Source organism: Pongo abelii, chromosome 3 (assembly GCF_028885655.2).
Source record: "Pongo abelii isolate AG06213 chromosome 3, NHGRI_mPonAbe1-v2.0_pri, whole genome shotgun sequence".
NCBI lineage: Eukaryota > Metazoa > Chordata > Mammalia > Primates > Hominidae > Pongo > Pongo abelii.
The window spans coordinates 47031071-47051547 of record NC_071988.2 but is presented as its reverse complement, the minus strand read 5'-3'; the positions used below and the strand labels follow the sequence as shown (position 1 = coordinate 47051547).

The 20477-nt window shown below is 38.9% G+C and overlaps 1 protein-coding gene across 20 annotated transcripts in view; it reads right to left on the bottom strand.

Annotated features, from left to right (window-relative positions):
- The window catches only part of ATP10D (ATPase phospholipid transporting 10D (putative)), a 158940-nt gene that overhangs the window by 59347 nt on the left and 79116 nt on the right, over window positions 1-20477 (bottom strand). For all 20 annotated transcript variants that reach the window (XM_024245725.3, XM_063723387.1, XM_063723388.1 and 17 more), the window contains 5 exons: window positions 16223-16461; window positions 8214-8402; window positions 4825-5434; window positions 4070-4176; window positions 2004-2130 (listed from right to left, as the gene is read on the bottom strand). In XM_024245725.3, the coding sequence (XP_024101493.3) occupies window positions 2004-2130; window positions 4070-4176; window positions 4825-5434; window positions 8214-8402; window positions 16223-16461 (1272 nt within the window). The remainder of the gene's footprint in view (window positions 1-2003; window positions 2131-4069; window positions 4177-4824; window positions 5435-8213; window positions 8403-16222; window positions 16462-20477) is intronic.

Genomic DNA, 20477 nt, shown 5'->3' with positions numbered 1-20477 from the left:
TGAGTCTCCAATGTCTACTATTACATTTTCCATGTCCACGTGTACATGTTATTTAGCTCTCACTCCTAAGTGAGAGCATGTGGTACTTGACTTTCTGTTTCTGGGTTATTTCACTTAAGATAATGGCATCCAGTTTCATCCATGTTGCTGCAAAAGACACAACTTCATTCTTTTTCATGGCTGAGTGGGATTCCATTGTGTATATATATGTGTGTGTGTGTATATATATAATATATATATATAATATCACATTTTCTTTGATCGTTTGTTGGTGGACACTTTGATATCTGATTCTGTGACTTTGCTATTGTGAACAGTGCTGTGATAAGCCTATGATTGCAGGTACTTTTTTGATATAATGATTTCTTTTCCTTTGGGTAGATACCCAGTAGTGGGATTGTTGGATTGAAGGGTAATTCCATTTTCAGTTCTTTGAGAATCTCCATACTGTTTTCCATAGAGGTTGTACTAATTTACATTCCAACCAGCAGTATATAAGCGTTCCCTTTTCTCTGCATCCTTGCCAACATCTGTTGTTTTCTGACATTTTAATAGCCATTCTGACTGGTGTAAGATGGTATCTCATTGTGGTTTTAATTTGCATTTGTCTTCATCTGATAACTAGTGATGTTGAGCATTTTTTCATGTTTATTGGCCACTTGTTGTTGTCTTCTTTAGAAAAAATGTCTGTTCATGTCCTTTAAAGGGCAGGCTTTTAAAGAATGCTCCTGCCAGTAAGATGCAATGTGTATTTGCAGGGTTCTTTCATGGGTCTACAGTTCCCTTTTCTGAAACAATTGGGGCCATATGTGTTTTGGAATTCAAACATTTTTCAGATATTAAAAAAGTAATATGGTGCATATACCATATTCTATAATACTTGGTAATCAAGCATATTAATATTTCTGCAGGAAAACTGACAAATGTTCACATAAATTAGGATAATAAAGAACTATAAATAGTCTTATATCAAATCAGGCATGATTTTTCTGCCAAATGAGTTTTGGCACTAAACCCATGGAGCATTTTTGATTTTGGAATCGCAGATGAGGAAACGTGGACCTATACTACTTACACTGTCACAGAGAAATCACTTAGGGTAGGCATCATTGCTTTATTTGCTAGATACTAAGTTAGGTCAATGTTTTCCTCCTAAATAGAGGAATGGAGCTCAGAAGCTGGTATCTTGATATATCAGAGCTTATATTAGAATCTAGATCTCCAGACTCTAAGACAGTGGTTCTCAAACTTGACCGCCTTTAGCATCACTTTAGGGAGCTTTAAAAAATTCCAATGCCCAAGCCACACAACAGATGACTTGAATCAAAATCTCAGGGGATAGGATGCAGGCATCAATATTTTTTAAAGTGCTTCAGATAATTCTAAGACGCAGTTTAATCCAAGACAAGTGGGGTCAGTTGTGCAATTTTAGTTGAAATCAGGAAGAGAAGAAAAATAAATTTCCTTAGTCCTGTAGCAGGTGCAGGATAAAAAGCTTGGAGCCAGGCAAACATGAGTTCCATGTTTGGTTAATGAGTAACTGTCAGCTACTGGCATGTGACCTTGAACAAGTCATTGAACTGCTCTGTGCCCCAAATTTCCTCCATATAAGATAGAGATTTGTTGTGAGAATTCAAAAAACAGATAACACATATTAAGCACCTTATCCAATGCCTGACAAGAAACTCTATTCTTGATATTTATCTTGATTTGAACCAAGATATTTATTGGAACATTTACTTGGCTTTGTAGTCTGTGTTAAGTGTTGGATTTTACATGATCTTCTTGGGGTGACCATCCTGACCCCATCACAAGTGAAGTCTAGTTCACTGCAGTGGACAACAGAATAGAATGGATTGGAAGTTGGATAGAGATCAGACTGGACAGGGTAGGCAGAACCATATATGTTTATTAGATAACAATAGAAGAAAATAACCCTTATTCAGAGACATCCAGTGTTTTTCAAAATCCTCCATTCAGGCAATACAACATAATTCACCTACCAAGTAATGTAAGTTTGTTCTCCAACCTCATGGCAGATTCAAGTAGTAATTCTTCCCTGTTGTCAATGCTGGTTTCAGCTAAAAAATGGTTCCTCAGCCACTCTGCATATTCAGTGTCACTCATGACCTATGGGAAGAATTAAAAGAGAGGTATGAAGCAAGCCATATGATCTTGTGGGAGTACCAGGACTGACCTCTGGCAAAATATCAAACCATCAACTTGTTTTACATATTCCTCCCTCTGAGCACAGCCATGTCAGATCCATATCCTCACACCACCTGGACACTAGCTTCCCAAACTCTGTGGTCAGACTAGTGCAACACTGATGATGGACGACCCTTTAACTCAGCATCTCTGGAAATTCTAGGCACCATATATGATGACAGTGGGTTAATATCTTTAATTAGATCAGAAAGTATGCAGTTGGGAGTGGTCTCCAATTAACAGTTAAATCCAGTTTGATTCTAATGGTGCAGTTGAGAAAGTGGTATCAGGACTGTTTAGTTCGAAGGATTCTGTAACCAGCAGCAGCCTTCATATCTTTTGATGGTTTTGGTTTTTTTTTTTTTTTTGGTTTTGTTTTGTTTTTGTTTTTGAGACAGAGTCTCGCTCTGGCCCAGGCTGGAGTGCAGTGGTGTGATCTCGGCTCACTACAAGCTCCGCCTCCCAGGTTCACGCCATTCTCCTTTGATGGTTATTTTATGTGGTTAATGAATGGTAAAAAGAGAAGGACCCCATGGGTGAAACAAGTCTTATTCCAAACAAAAATTAAATGAAATTCCTGGAGAAGTGATCAATGATATATTTTCCTTTGTCTTTAGGTTGCCATAGAAGGAGAAATCTACATTTCAGTTTTTATAAAGCAGAGTGCGGTAAAGCGGGTGAGGCAATTCCCCTCTCTGTCTACTTATTCTTGCCCATAGGTCATTCGATTTGAGAGAATCTGACACCTGTTGGGCTACATTTTAATCAAGGGCAGGATCATTCAATTGAAAAGGCAGAGTTGGTTTGATCTTGAACTCTCCATTCTTCCTTTAACTGTGTGTGGGGCAGGCTTTTTGTTTTTGGTTTTGTTTTTGTTTTGAGATGGAGCTTTGCTCTGTCGTCCAGGTTGGAGTGCAGTGGTGCAACCTCAGTTCACTGCAACCTCTGCCTCCCAGGTTCAAGCAATTCTCCTGTCTCAGCCTCCTGAGTAGCTGGGATTACAGGCATGCACCACCAGATCCGGCTAATTTTTGTGTTTTCAGTAGAGACAGGGTTTCACCATGTTAGCCAGGCTGGTCTTGACCTCCTGACCTCAGGTGATCCACCTGCCTCGGCCTCCTGATTACAGGCGTGAGCTACTGTGCCCAGCCATCAGACTTTTGATTCCTTATGCAGCTGGTTGACTGAGTTCCTTGGGGTCTACAACAGATCCCACTTTCCCTAATGCAGCTCCCAAGAACTAAACCTTGGGTAAGAAGTGAAAAGTTCCGGTGAGAACATCCCTCAAATAATTTATTGGAGCTCCATCTTCTTTCTTACTAAACTTTTGTTTAGAAAGGATATGCTATGTACCAAAATCACTCTCAATAAAGAATAATCAATACTGAGGTAATATCTAGGATATTTACCTGGATTTACATATAAAGACTTACGGGCACATAAGAAAAGAGTATTAAGAACTTATAATGAAAAATTAAGGCTGATCTGTGCCCTCATTCTTTCCAAAGCAGATTTAATGCTGTAAGACAGAGCATCAACATTTTCAAAGTCCTGGGGGAAAGAAAGTAAGATCCAGAGATTTTTGTTCCCAGCCAAACAACTGTTTACATATAAAGGCACTCACAGACATATTGAAACATGCAAGAACTTAGAGAATATAACTTTTAGGGATCCTTGTAGCAAAATACTTTGAACAAACTTCAACCAACCAATATATGGAATAGAGAAGGTAAAAAGAGAGCCAGTGTCCAGGGGACTTTCCCCAGTGCCGGGATTAGGGTTTGCTACATGCTGGTTTTCAGTCAATGATAGTTAAACAAGGGAAAAAACAAAAAAGATGGAGCGCACTAAGCAGTCTCACCTTCTTTGCTATACATAAAGTACGAAGGCCTTGTTTGGCATAGTCATCCAAGTGCTTCTGGGTTTTCTCCCTTATTATCAACTGCTGTTTTTCCAGACTTGCCCCATCTGAAATAATGGACAAGATGCTTGAGTTCCCACCAGTCTGCCAAATTACAGAAATACTTTTTAAGACAATAATAGTTTAATCCATACTAAACAAACAAATAAAAAAGCCTTCTGGTTTTGAATCCCAAATGGGTATCTGTAAAAGGGACCACTCAGAATAAATCTTTCCCTCGTTTCTTTCCCCCTGGGCAGAGGAAAGTACAAGAACCTGATACAAACACTGTTCCCAAATCACCAATAACAACAGTAACATAACTATAATGCTGCTAGCTGACATTTATTGGACACTTTCCATTTGCTAGGCACTTGGCCAAAGGCTCTTCACACATTGCATATAGGAGCTCATTAAACCTTTCAGGAACCTATAAAGGAGGTACTCTAAGACCCATTGGGTTGAAGACTTAGGCACAGAATACTTAGCTAACTTTATCAAGACCCAGCTAATGATGGAGTTCACATTTGAACTCAGATCTGGGTAGCCCCAAAACTTACTTGCTTTCCAATCAAATCCTAGGCAGCTTCCCCCTACTTCACCAAATGCAGTTAGTCCTCAAATATCTATTTCTTTGCCTTTATAAACTCATCGTTATGGTCTTTTAATCTCCGAGCTTTTCAGATCACTACTATTTCACTTTTGTATAAACTTACCTGGGGAAGCCACTGACAGTAACTCCATGATCACAGAATCAGCGCCCTTCGTATACACCACAACTTGATTGGAAAGGGGGTGCCGGACCACAACAGACATTCTTTTTCTTACTGAGTCAAAGGGCAGGATGTGTAGGAGTTGAAATGTTAATGGTCCCAAAGCAGCAAAGTCCACCATGACCTGCTCTGGTGTCCGAGACTGTAAAGTGCATTGGTAAGCCCTGGCGGCATACACTAAGGCCGCTTCGTCTGGGCTCTCGGCTTCATAACACAGGTTGCAGGCCAATGGCTGTCCAGGGAGGGACTCTGCCTTGCCATTCAGGAGGCCTGCATCACTGTGTTGTTTCTCTGTTTCTGTGCAGCAAGCTGAGCTACTGGAGCACTGGGGGCTCTTGCACACCTGGGAGACCTCTTCCTCCACCGGTGAAGCTGGTTTCATTCGACTAAAGAGAGGGAGTCTGCTCACAAAGGCGTTTGGAACTCCAGAAGATGGCTCTTTCCCACTGTTAAGCGATGGAGAACTTGATCTTCGGACAGACCATCTCTGGAAAAGACTTTTAACCTCTTCTAAAGACTTAATGGGCAACCCCCTCAGTGAAGGGTGTCTGATCTATGAAAGACAATTTAGGAAGGTCTCAATACAGTCAAAAGCAGTTTATAACAACTTTGAAGGCAAACTGGAAATAAATTAGATATAAAAAGAGTTACCACTCACTTAAATGGCTAGCAGCCCATTCCCTATTTACGACCGCCATGGAAAATATTAATACAAATGAAAATTTGTTTTTAATAAATATTTAGATAATTTGATTTTTATTAATATTTTTAATATTTATGTAATACTTTGCTAATATTTTAATAATATTAAAATGAATGACATACATTTCTACAACCATTTAGAAAGAAATTTGACAACTGGTAATAAAAGACATAAAATGTTAATATTGCTAGCAGTGGGCATCCTTCAGCAATTTTTTTTCTAAAGAAATAACTTGAAATACGGGAATTCTGTGATCTTAATTGTGTGCATCCTAACCATAACAATTTTAAAATTATAAGCAAATTAAGTATTCAGTAACAGCAAAATAGACACATCTTGAAATGTTATATAATATTTAAAAATAAAGCTTATAAAGTATATAGGGCAATACTGAAAAAGCTATGAGACCAGTGTAAAAAAAGTAACATGTAATAATATACATAACAAAAACACCAGAAGAAAGCAAATCAAAAGATTAACAAAATGTATTTTTCTCTTCTATTTTCCAGATTCTACAAAAGTTTGTTACTTTGAATTTTCTTTTAAATGGTCCAGTAAGCAAAGTAGCTTCATCAAGAAGAGTTATCAATATCATAATGTGGATATGAATTTTTATTTTCATAGAACTTTTTCTTATTTGTACCCTGTTTTCTCTTAAATCTTAAATTTTATCAGTGATTAAACTGAGAAATTCACATTAATCATGGAAGGCCAATTAATTGATGGAAAAATTTTCTCATTCAGAAATGCTCAATAAATGAACAAGTTTCCCCCTAAAAATAACTAATTTTATAATAATTTGAAGGTCTTATGCTGGTTGATTTTCAAACTTATCAGCAACTCAGAAATGAAGAGTAAAACACAATCACAGATGAGGTTTCTGTATCTCACATGAATGCTGATTAGTTACTTATTCACTGCCCTTCTATCATTACTTTGAAATACCATGAGGCTTAGACTCTTATATGCTTCAGAGATTTTCTTTCAAGCAGTAGAATATTATATTCTTTAAGAATAAGATAATAATATTTCTTAAAAGGAAAACACCAAAAGATGCTTACTTTGGAAACAGGTTTATTAGAAAAATATTTTTGGGAGAAAAGAATAGCCTTTGTTATGTAACTGCATAATCACTTTTTCAAAGAGCAACTTCCTAGGCGAAGCCTTGTAAAAATACAGTTCCTGATGAAGCTCAACTTAATTGGAAGGAAATTTTTTTTACGTTAAAATTGACCACCTCTGAAGCTGCCAAAAGAAAATGATCTGATGGAAAATTAAATTGAATTGGGTTGTGCTGCAAATTGAATTTTAAGTGAGTAAAAGGTGAGATAGTTATACACAAGGAGGCTAGCACAGCAAGTGGTGAATCACCAGCCCGTTAAACAAGCTTTCCTCCTCATTGAAAATGAATTTTCTATGAATTCTAAGCTACAAATAGACTTTAAAAATCTAGCTTTTTTTGGCCAGGTGTGGTGGCTCACGCCTGTAATCCCAGCACTCTGGGAGGCTGAGATGGGCGGATCACCTGAGGTCAGGAGTTCGAGACCAGCCTGGCCAACATGGTGAAAACCTGTCTCTAATAAAACTACAAAAATTAGCCAGGCGTGGTTGTGGGTGCCTATAATCCCAGCTACTCAGGAGGCTCAGGCAGGAGAATTGCTTGAACCTGGGAGGCAGAGGTTGCAGTGAGCTGAGATCATGCCACTGCACTCCAGCCTGGGAGACAGGGTAAGACTGTCTCCAAGAAAAGAAAAGAAAAAAAAAAAAGAAAGAAAGAAAGAAAAAAATTATTAAACATGATATTGAATCAAATACTTTTGATTCAAAAGTATATTTTGCTTGATATAGTACATATGATGTTGGAGGTCTCAGAAGTCTCAAAGAAAGCTTCAATTTGGCAAATAAACTAAAGCAAAATGAACTGCTCTCATCACTACCCTCTTAGAGGCAAATAATATAGTAGCACTGAGCTGTATTTCCTAGGTTCACATCCCACCTCCCCAGCAAACCTGTTTTGTGACCCTGGGTAAATTACTTAGCCTCATCTGTAAAATGGAGAATAGTAGGGTAATAGCATCTAACTCATAGGATTGTTAGGAGGATTCAACTTGTTAATACCAATAAATCACTTAGACCAGCAGTCCTCAACCTTTTTGGCACCAGGGACCAGTTTTGTGAAGACTATTTTCCACGGACGGGTTGGGTGGGACCTCAGATTATCAGGTATTACATTCTCTGGGTATCAGATTCTCATATGGGGGGCACAACCTAGATCCCGCGCATATGCAGTTCATAACAGGGTTCGCGTTCCTATGAGAATCTAATGCTGCCCCTGGTCTGACAGGAGGCGGGGCTCAGGCGGTAATGCTCACTGGCCCTTTCCTCCCCTCCTGCTGTGCAGACTGGTTCATAACAGGCCACAGACGGCTACCGGTCTGCGACCAAGGGGGTTGGGGACCCATGACATAGACCATGGTAAGTGCGGAGCACAGAACAAATGCTGAATCAATGTTATACAGCTGCTATTATTTATCATTTTTATCCGTATATCAAGCTCAGTACAGATACATTTAAACCCGAAATTCTCTTCTGGAAAATGACCCTCATTTGTATTAGAGAACTTACTCACCTTTTGTGGGGGTTGGTTAGGAGCAGAAACCACTACTGTGTTGCAAATTGCCAATGCAATGAAGAAGTCGATGATGTACAAAGTTTCCAGTGGTGGATTTTGGATGGTCTCATCTAGCGGCATAAAGAGCCGAGGTGTAATCTGACTAAATTTGTCTAAAAGCCTGGTGTCCGGTATCACGTCTGTTTCCTGAAGATCCAATAAGACAGTGTGTTGTTTTAAGAAGTATATAAAAATTAGTTTTAAATCAACATGAGAAATAGCTTGTATAGCCAGGATCTAAATGAATCATGAGATGGCAAACTTTATTTTTTCTAAAGACAATTTTAATGTATATTGTGTCATGGGAAGTGAGAATAGGAAAATACAGATATAAAAACAAATGGATAATCCAGAATGCACATTATCAGTGGAGACTCTCTTAACTATTAAACTAAACAGAAGTTTAGTTTTCACCAAATCTAGTTGAGTGTCTTCTCATTTTGAAATACATAATAGCAGAGGTAGATTTTATTGAGTCCAGAATTCTACCTTGGTCATAGATTTATTCACCATCACTTGATGAATACTAACTCTTAAACTTTGGGCATTATTCATACCATGTTATTGCAACAAAATATTTTATGGCTCAAGTTACTGCTATTATAAAAAACAACTCTCCAAAAATAAAAATGATTATAAGCAGGCTAACATATTTTATCAGCATTTTCGGGTAATACAAGACATTAATAAGGGTTCTTCCAGATTTCTGATCACCACATACATTTGGCAAGTATGCTTTCTTCTCAGTACAGGTTTGCTCTAAGAAGTTGTTATTGAAAAAAAGTACTCCATTTTGTCTGACACAGTGCTTCTCACACTTATGTGAGAGTACTAGTTCTGACAAAATAATGTTGTAGTAGAAATCTAAGTATAATCCAGTAACATATAGTTAACTGCTTTAGAAATTTTTCAGCTGAGTCAAAGGAGGAACCACATGCTCAGAATCAAGGTTGTACAAAAGCACCATTGTATTCTAAGAGTCCTAGAGGCAGCTGGCCTGCAAAGCACACTGACTGCAGTAAAGCCAGGAGAGGAGATTTAAAGAAAAGAGTAAACTATAAGGATGTATGACATGGACTCAGAAGATTATGGCTTGCACTTATGCTTAAAAGTTTGGTGAGAGTTAGCATAGGTTTAATAAGAAGAGAGCATGGGATGGAAACCATATGGGTTTAGGTTCAGGTCTTCGCTCCACTGCATACTAACTGGAGGTCTTGGGCAGCTTACTTAACCTCCTTTTCCTCTTCTGTCTAATGGTAAAAATAACACTTACCTCCCAGGTGGCTGTACAAAGTAAATGAGATAATGACTAAGATGAGACCAGTAGAACAGGAACCTAAGTCATTTAATGTTCCTTTTCCTTCTTTCTTTCTCAAATGACACACTCACCTTCAGACAGGTTAGCAGTCTCACCTGGCTTCCAGACTCACCAAGTTACCTGCTGTCAAAAAGCATTGCTAAGTTTCTATCTAAATTGATTAATTCTACTGGCTTGTGCTATTTGACTTAGCAAAATTGGAATCTTGTTCAGTTTGATGGAATTCATAGCCATTCATGAGCTGATGGCTGTTAATTAGTAAGTTGGTCACATTCTCTCATGAGTCTCACATATATAGCAACTCTGAGCTGGCACTTGTGCTAGACCCTCAGTTACTCAGGGAACAACCCTGGCCTTAAGGACCTCCTTGCCAAAGTCAGTAGAAGAAAGTGGTAAAGTTAGAGAGACTTATTTATTTGGCCAATGAAGAGATGCCTTGGAAATTTGTTGCATGGTGTTTTACCAAGGCCTATGATTATGCTCTTGTCTAGTGCTTATGAGATTCCACAGGTCAGGGCAATATTTCCAATGGCATCCTTCTCTGAATGTTAACATGGAATAAGCAAAAAATTAACAAAGAGTTCTATACTGAAATAAGTTTAAGAAATGTTTCAACAAGTTTTTTAATTTCAGCATTTCTCAGAGAGTTTAATGGGTATTAGGAATCTCCAAGAAGAGGCTAGTATGTACAGGCTTTCCAAATTCTATTTTTTAGAGACTTCTTTCATAGAAGACATTTGGGACTGAATCAGAGACCATAGAAGCTAATAGTGATTTCATTGTATCAATGATCTCAGAAATTATTTGACTAATAATTGGTTCAGAACATAAGGATTATCTTGCATTCTGAAGTCAATCTAACATTGATGAAAGGTTTGCAACTTCTGCATTTGTGACAAATGCTATTTACTATGGTCTAAATGTTTGTGTCTCCCCAAAATTTGTATGCTGAAATCTTAACCTGCAAGGTGATGGTATTAGGAAGTAGGGCCCTTTGGGGATGATTAGGTTATGAGGGCAGTGACTTCATGAATGGGATTAAAGTCCTTATAAAACAGGTCCAAGGAAGCTTGTCCACCATATGAAGACACAGTAAAGAAGGTATTGTTTTTGTGAACCAGGAAGCAGGCCCTCACCAGACCCCAAATCTGCTGGCTCCTTGAACTTGGATTTTCCAGCCTCCAGATCTGTGAAAAATAAATTTATGTTGTTTATAAGCTACCCAGTTTATGGTATTTTGTTCTGGCAGCCTGAATGGACTAAGACACTATTTATGTAGTCAACGTAATATGCCATTCAGGGAATCTGATGACAGCATGATTGAAAGGCTGTGCTGTGGCCATGAGAACAGAAGTAATACTGAAGTTGGCTCAAGCTGGAGGTGAGTGGGAACAGTGTGTGAAAGTGGGGTTGTGTGGTTTTGGTCAGCAAAACTGTGCTGAGAAGTATTGTCAAAATAAAGTGGGAAAAATCTAGAAAGTCAGGACCATAGAAGACCTTGAAAAGCACCATAAAACAATATACATAAAAGAGCCCAGAAGATTTAAGGAAAGGTCTACATACAAAGAAGCTTCAGGCATGGCTCATTCTTCTACTTTAGTTGGTCCCACTAAAATAAGTTAATTTCTAGTGACTAAGAAGTTAGTCACTGAATTAAGGTGAAGATATAGAGTTACCACATGCAATTCTTATCTGCATGACTGTATCCGTAGCTGTTTCTCCCAAGATCCGAATCTTCCTTATTGAGACCCAGGATTACATTATTAACTTTTGCTCTTTTGTCAGTGATGGGTGGCTTCTGCCTTCTCTGGATGCCTGCTAACTTCAGAACCAGACTCAAACCATCTTGCTTTAAATAATTCCTTACATAGGTATGGAATCTCTCCCCAGAGAATTTGGAAGACCCATTAAAGTAAGGACCATATCTTATTGATCTTTGGATCCCTAACTCAGTACTTGACACATGGGTAAGCAATAAAAGTGTATTGTCATATGTTACTATAATTTGCTAATCTCATATCCCATAAGGAGAGGGAGAAACAACCAGATGAAAAAGATGTCACTCTTTGGAAAACAAACACATATTACCTCCCACTGGGCTCAAGTAGATATCTTTTTAAAATTCAAGAAAATTTTTACTTCATATGAGAGCACAGATTACAGAGTATGATGTAGACAGCTTCCTATAATGTAAACAAAGCCTTATCTGGTTTCCTGGTGAGAGTCTAGTATCTTTGTCCTAATCTTGCATGATATCTGCCTATCTCAAATTTTAGATTTACCCTCATAATTCCTATTATGCCCTCCTACTGAGAGACAGGACTCGCTGGATTTCCTAGGCCGACTAAGAATCCCTAAGCCTAGCTGGGAAGGTGACCGCTTCCACCTTTAAACACAGGGCTTGCAACTCAGCTCACATCCGACCAATCAGATAGTAAGGAGAGCTCACTAAAATGCTAATTAGGCAAAAACAGGAGGTAAACAAACAGCCAATCATCTGTTGCCTGAAAGCACAGTGGGAGGGACAATGATAGAAACCCAGGCATTAGAGCCGGCAACGGCTACCCTCTTTGGGTCCCGTCCCTTTGTATGGGAGCTCTATTTCACTCTATTAAATCTTGCAACTGCACTCTTCTGGTCCATGTTTGTTACGGCTCAAGCTGAGCTTTCGCTCGTTGTCCACCACTGCTGCTTGCCACCATCGCAGACCTGCCGCTGACCTCCACCCCTGCGGATCCGGCAGGGTGTCTGCTGTGCTCCTGATCCAGTGAGGCGCCCATTGCCACTTGCCATTGTTCCTGCACGGCTAAGTGCCTGGGTTTGTCCTTATTGAGTTGAACACTAGTCAGGGGTTCCATGGTTCTCTTCCGTGACCCATGGCTTCTAATAGAGCTATAACACTCATTGCATGGCCCAAGATTCCATTCCTTGGAATCCGTGAGGCCAAGAACCCCAGGTCAGAGAACACAAGGCTTGCCACCATCTTGGAAGTGGCCCGCCACCATTTTGGAAGCTGCATGCCACCATCTTGGGAGGTCTGGGAGCAAGGACCCCCCCCATCCCCTCCCCCTTGACATTACTAAGTTGTAGATTTCACATTCAGGTTTACTCCTTTCTTTTTTTTTTCTCTCTCTCCTCTATTTAAATTCAAATTAACAAGTAAAAACTGGCCAAAACTCCCTTTGCCCTCTAATAGTGTTTGATGAATCTTTTGAATGGCTTTCATATAATTTAAATGTTAAATTAGTTTTAAAACAGAGAGAAGCAGCAGCCCACTATAATTGTTTATGCAAAACTTTAAAAACCCACGGTTTAGTAATGGACAAAGACACTCTAGATGGGACATAAAGTTGACCAAGGAGCTCTAATACTGTTCTTCACTCCTCCCCTAGTTCCACCTGTACCCAAGGTTTTTCATTTCATTGCCGGATGCCACTCTACTCATTTTAAGGGTTCACCACTCCACCACTGCAACTTTGACTTAAGAGTGGACACAAGTATCTTCTATTGCCACCATCCCCTCCCCACTGATTCCTAAACAAGACAGTCCTGAAGAAAAAAAAAAAAAGCAAAGGTCAATAACCACATGCTGACAATTCCTCCTGCACACCACGTTCTCCCTTGGCCCTGTGGTTCTGAATGTCTGCATGTACCACGTGCTGTCAGCTCCAAATGCCTTTCCTTCCTTTTCCAATCTGTGAACCTCTCTCTACTCATTAGTTTAATCCTAACTCAAGTTGTAGCTCTTCCAGGCAGCCTTTCTTGATCCTTCTTCACTCCCTTAGAGCTGATCACTCCCTTCTTTGTGACCTTACTATACTTTGGATTAACTACTATGACTACATCTTTAATACAGGTTTATAATTATTCATTTATATGTCTATCTTCTCTACCTAGAACAAAACTGAAGGCTGAGGCCATGTCTTATTCACTTTATATCCCCATGTCCAGTATTGTGCCATGCCTTCCATTAATTCATTAATAAATTCATTATCCCATAAATATTTATTGCTAATCTATGGTGCCAGGCAGCCCTGAAGGTAAGAGGCGTGCATAGAACAGACAGGATCCTGGCTTACATGGAACTCACATTCTACCTGGGGGAGACAGTAGATCCAAAACTATCCCAACAGCAAATAAATCAGATGCCTTTATATTGAGACAGAGAGAGACAAGGGAGAGATGGAATGTACTTGGAACTGGGTGGCAGAGAAGGCTTCACTGAGAAGGTATTTGAGCTGAGGCTCAATGACAGAAAGGAGACAGCTATACAAAGATCTAAGAGAAGAGCATTTCATGTAGAATAAACAGTATGCTTGTTGAATGAAAAGCTCCAGAAGATTAAAGAGGCATAAACATACTGGCTTACAAAGTAAAGGTTTCTATTTCTAAAATAGGTACTATGAACCCAGAACTCATAGGCCTCAGTGACATTCTAATGCCCAAAGGCTGGTATATCTTCATCAGCACCCTGCCTAGCATCCTCACTTGCTGGCTCATAACTCACCTCCTTTGAAGGGTGCCATTTTACAACCTTCCACTTTTAGACATCACAACTCTCAGAATGCCCTCAAGCTGGTGTTCTTAACCTGGGCTCCACAGATGGGCTTTTAGAATTTTATATGATATATTTACAGATGCTCATTTTTCAGATCAAAGATTATGTAGTTTTCTCAAAATAATCTTTAGTCTTCAAAAGGGAGAAAATCAGCTTGCTTAGACCAAGATTGAGAAATAATCTTATACATTGAGGAAGACCGTGACCTAGTTATTCTATATATTAGGGGTATGGTTTTGCAAAACACAAACAAAACAAGGACAACAATAACAGCAGCACAAGAGCATCCATATAATCAGCAATGACATTGGAGTATAAGGCAAATGAAAAGAAAATGGCCCAGATGAAAAGACAGCCTGGTAAGTAGCTTCCTTCAACAACCTTTAAAAATACTTTATTGAGAATGGACATGCCAGCCATTGTGCTAGATGTTGATTCAAGATGGATAAATCCTTCTCTCAGGGAGTTAATGGTGGATTGCCAGAGGCAGAAATAAGACCAGTGCCATGTGGATGAAGGGACGGAGGGACAGTGTAAACAGCTCGGATACTGAAAGAAGAGAATCTGAGAAGTCTTCAGAAAAAGGTGATACTTAATTTAGTTCTTAAAGAAATAAATATTTCACCAGATTTGATGGATAGAGGTAGTATATGAAGACAGAATATATTTTAGACAGGGTAAATTTATCTATAAAGGGACAAAGACTTTAAGAAATAACCAATCATTTGTTCCACGAATAGGGTGAGGTTTGATCAAGAAACCAATAAGGTGTGGCACAGACCCACCTTATTACCAAACTGTGCTGCTTCTGTCTAAACAAGAGCCAACATGTTCTTACTTTCAGGCGGATGGAAAATGAAAAAGTTCAATACAAGGATAGATAAAAAGATATAATAGAAGAAAATATATTGATAGAAAAATAGAAGAAAAATATATTTCTGATATGGGCTTACAATGAGTATACAGAACGAACTGTGTACATTCCTTTCTTCTTCCATTTCAAAAGTTGGAGAACTATTAAGTCTTGGAATCACTTGACATATGGCTAAGATATAATATAATAGTTTTTATATTAGTGCCACAGAAAGGAGCTGGACTGAAATGATCACTCCAGTTGCTGTAATTATGCATTTATTGACAATTTGAGAAGAACCAGGATCCTGAGAAGCTCAAGGCCTTCCCAGGACAAATGAGACCCCAGGGGTCTACTCATATCATGTCTCTACTGTGAAAACCATATGATAAATTCAATGTAGAAACACAAAGCTTCCCCAAAGCTGGTTTATTCTTGTTATGTCACCTATTTTGTAGGTATTATCAGTCTGATGGCTGGGAAATCTTCGTCTTGGTAAAACACAAGACTTAATAAAATGTAAAAGGCAGAGAAGGAAATTGAACTTTTATACAGATAATTTTAAATACAGCAAAACTTCGATTTCTAATTTTTTTCACACAGCACCTTTCCCTCTTTTTCCCATCGTCTACATGGTCCTCTAGTTTTTCTGGAGTAAAATGGATTTGTTAATGGATGTGACTAGACAGTTCCTGACACCTCCCACTGGAACTCATGAACACATTCTGTTGAGCTCTGAAATTGATATATTAGAAAATGACCTTCTGGAGCCAGGAATAGGGAAAAACCACAAGTTTGGTGGGATTTGGGAGATTACAGAGCAATAAAAAGGCCTTCAATGTACCACATGGCCTATGAATGTCCCTATAAATTACACATGCTCATCTGACTACGAGATAACTCTGGTAAGCTTTGCTGGTTCTGAGAGTGAGCCATGATTCTTAAACCAAGGCAGCCTTCTTCAGGCTCACACATAATCAGCCCTGACCAGAAATACTCTATTTCTTTTTCAGAAATGGTATACTACCTCTCAACATTGAGTTATTTTTTAAAAGTAGGCTAGTGTGATATTGTTTGTTTATACTTCTAATTATGTGTGGTGATCTTGCTGAGCTAAAATCATGTAGTCTCTTCTAAGGTAGAAAAGACAACAGAGTTTGACTCTATCATAATTACAAGGCTGTTCTTTCATCATACGTTGCGGATGTGCGAGATTCTAGTCATGCATTCATACTTACAATGGGGCTACTGAAAGCAGCCTGTCTGGAATGAGGCACTTCACTGGCTCCTTCTCCACTTCCTAGAGTAAAAGAGCTCCCAGCAAGATGATTTGAGGGCTTAGTTCCCAAAGGCCCATTATGAACTGTCCTGCAGCTGGGGGCTCTCGGTTTTGCCATATTGCTGAGGAAACTGCTGACTGTGTCTGTAAAATCTTCATCTTCAGAGACAGCTACCTGATACGACTCCAACCTCCTGGCTGTGGGATAAAAAGCACACTGAGTCAACATCTGAGAAGAACCACTTGTAAGTTGAATATATCAGGCAGTTACTTAAGCAGCTATTTCACACCATCTCCCCTTTCAAACCTGGCTGCCAAGGCCTACCTCCCATAGCCTTGGTCAATGAACTTACCTTATACCTCACTGAGAAGCAATCAGATCAAAATTCCCTTCTTTTTCCATCATCAAATCTACCTACTTATCTGCATCGGTACTCATACTCTCGGCCTTTCCTCCTCCTACTGTGGACAAAGCATCTCTCTTTGTTTCAGACACGAAATTCTCCACCTGTCATCTGAATCTCACCTCTCTGAACTCAATGACTTCACCCTTACAATTCTTCCCTCTTTCACTGACACCAATCTCTCCTTAAGTAATTTCATGGCTTTCTGTCCCCATCTCTCCACTGACATTGCTCTTGTCAAGGTCACCAATGAGCTCCATGTTGTCAAATCCAATGATCACATCCATCCTTATCTTAGTAAACCCTTAGTAATATCCAACAGACTTGACCATTCTTTCCTTCTTGAAATGTCTCTTTTGGTTTCTCTAACATCACACTTAACTGTTTTTCCTCCTACTTCAATGACTGTTTCTTCTTAGTTTCTGCTGTCTCTTCTTTTTAGTCCTCAAATACTGGAGAGCTGCACAAGCGCCTTCCCTTCTCTACCTGCATCTTCCTTGGTGATCTCAACTGGTCCCATCTTTGAAATGACCTCACTGGGAAGTGAAGACTTCCCAGATCTGACCACACGATTTATAATAGATCCTACTCCAAGACCTACCACCATCTACACATATATATCTTATTTATTTTTTGAATCATCCAGTAGAATACAATCTCCAAAAGATCAGAGAATTCTGTCTGTTTTGCCAATATGATAATCTCAGACTTCAAAGCAGCAGTTGATAGGTACTATCTTTGTAAATGAAACTTAACAACTTACGCAGTTACTTAAGCCAGAAATCTAGAATCCTCCTAATTTCCTATCTTCTTCCTTATTTTCAAAGTATCACTAACATCTGTCCTCCATACATCCAAAAAATATCTCAAATACCTCAACTTCTCTCCATATCCATTACCTTAGTCCAAGCCACCATCATCCCTCAACTGGACCAGTGCAATAGTCTCATAACTGGTCTCCTTGCCCCTCTGCAATCCATTTTTCAAATAGTAGCTAGAGTGATCTTCCTAAAAGATAAAGCAGATCAGATCACTTCCTGCATAAAACACTCCAGTAGCTTTACAATTCACTTAGAACAAAATCTGGACTGCCTATCCTGGCTTAAATAACTCAAGATGATCAGAGTCCTGCTGACCTATCTAACTTCGCTTCTCTTTCTACATGCCCACTAAAATCCAGACTCGCTGGCCTTCTTTCTTTACTTTGAAAAGTAATAAACTCACCCCTGCCTGAGGGCTTCTTTACTAGATGTTCCTTCTGACTGGAAGCCTTTCCTACAGAATTTCAAGATTATGTCATTCAGATCTAAGCCCCATGTCCCACTTAGAGAGGCCTTGCCCGACCCTCCAGTTCAAAGTGGCCATCCAATCATTTTATATTATACCACCTTATTTTAATTTTCTACCAAGTACTTATCACTGATTTTTTTTCTTGATTTAAAAAAGTAATATATTTGTGAATATTTTCTCTAATAGAAACTCTATGAGAGCAGGGGCCTTGTGTGAATTGTTCAGCACTGTATCCAGTGTCTGGAATATAGACCATCGATAAATACGTGCTTGTTGGATTGCCAGTCATCTCTATTCAGCCTAACTCTAGCTACAGAATAAAGTATGGCTTCGGGTAAGTTATTCTATCAAGTGAAGAATGTTTGCACATTCTATTTTTTTATAATAGTTTTTGTCTGTATTCTTTAAGGGCAAGGAGAGGCTAAGGGTCTATGTGGTGATCCTAGGTTCCAGTACCAACTCTTCCAAAGACTAAGTGGCTTTCAGCAAATCACTTGCTGTTTCTGGGCCTTTGTTTTCAGAATGAAACATTTCAGAATGAACGATTTGGATTCGGTGACTTTAAGATCTTTCCCAGCTCTGCAAGTCTCATTATATAATCTGCCTAAACAACACAGAACGTTTCCCAGTATGACCTTCCAGCTTCAAAAACTGGTTTACATATTGTGTCCCAAAGATTCTGATCTCCTCCATTTTCATCTATGCCTTTGCTTGAAATATTCATTCGTGTCCTTTCTATTTACATAAATACTGAACATCTTTAGAAGTTTAGTTCAAATGCCAGCTCCTCCACAAAGACCTCTGTAACTATACTGGCTCTTACTCATACCACTCATTGGAAATTTATAGATTACATGTGCAGAATGTACCTGGCATTTGCTTATGTACCAGGCACTTGCCTCATTTAATCATTATATCTCAGCAGATACTATTAATACCTGCATTTTACAAATAAATAAACTTAAGTAATTTGCCCCATCTCACAAAAATGGTACAAATTAGTCTTAAAATCAGTTCTATTAGACTCCACAGCCCCACGCTTTACTGTTTCTGAATCTACCTATATATGTTAACAGGGCCAATTTTTAACACATGGCCAATATCCCCTGCTTAATTTCAATGAGTCCATGTTTTGTCATTTAAATAAAAATTTATTAAATGAATAATAAATGAATGAATCAATAGACACGTGAATGAAATATCCCTAGTATTAAGGGAAAGTTATGGGGTAGGGGGTTAATATTTTTTGAGGTCCTCCTTTTTTCATGCATATATGTGTGTGTGTGTGTGTGTGCATGTGTATTAAATATATATATATATACACATATTCCCTTTTTATCTTCAAAATAATGCCATCAGGTAGAAACTATCACTGCCTACTCTGCAGCTGAGGAGATTAAGACCCAGAGAGATTAAGCAGTTCAACCATGGTTAAACAGCTAGTTGTGGGTGGAGCCGGAAATTTGATTAGGTCTTCTGCCTCCAAAGCCAGCACACTACCCACTATATTACAGCTCCTCAGCAGTGATTTGTATATAATAAGTTGGTTCAGTGGTTCCCCACATGGGGTGAATTTGTCCCCTGGGGGTTTGGCAATGGCTGAGACACTCTTGCTTGTTACAATTGGGCGAAGTGTGCTGCTGGCATTCAGTAGGTGGAGGCCAAGGATACTTCTAAACATCTTACAATGCTCAGGACAGCCCCCAACAACAAAGATTAATCTAGCCCAAATAGTGCTGAGACTGATAAATCCTTGAGTAGCTCAAGGAATTTATTGATGATGTAACACCATTTTAAAAATATTTTTAAAATACAGAAGTTTCCCCTTATTAACAGGGGTTATGTTCCAAGACCCCCAGTGGATGTCTGAAACCATGGATAGTATTGAACCCTAAATATACTATGTTTATTCATATACATACATACCTATGATAAATGTTAACTTATAACTTAGGCATAGTAAAAGATTAACAACAATAACTAATAATAAAATAGAACAATTATAACAATATACTGTAGTAAAACTTATGTGAATGTGATCTCTTTTTCTCTCTCAAAATATCTTATTTTACTATGCCAAAGGTAACTGAAACCGTGGAAAGTAAAACCACAAATAAGGGGGTAATACTGTACTTCAAAACACATATAAACATGAAGGCTATATTTAATGATCATGTAACTTCTAGCCATCATTAGGGAAATCAGTCGTCATGCAACTATATAATTAGTATAGTTCCAGGTAACTCAGCTATTACTATAGGGAAAACTTGTTCAGTCAGTACAATTGCAAAAGTGGAATCAAGAAGACATGAAGTGACTCAACCTTTAATCATTTTGTGGAAGCTATAAAAAGGAAATAGGCCAGGCCCGGTGGCTCAGGCCTGCAATCCCAGCACTTTGGGAGGCGGAGGTGGGTGGATCACCTGAGGTCAGGAGTTTGAGACCAGCCTGGCCAACATGGCGAAACCCCATCTCTACTAAAAATACAAAAAATTAGCTGGGTGTGGTGGCAGTTGCCTG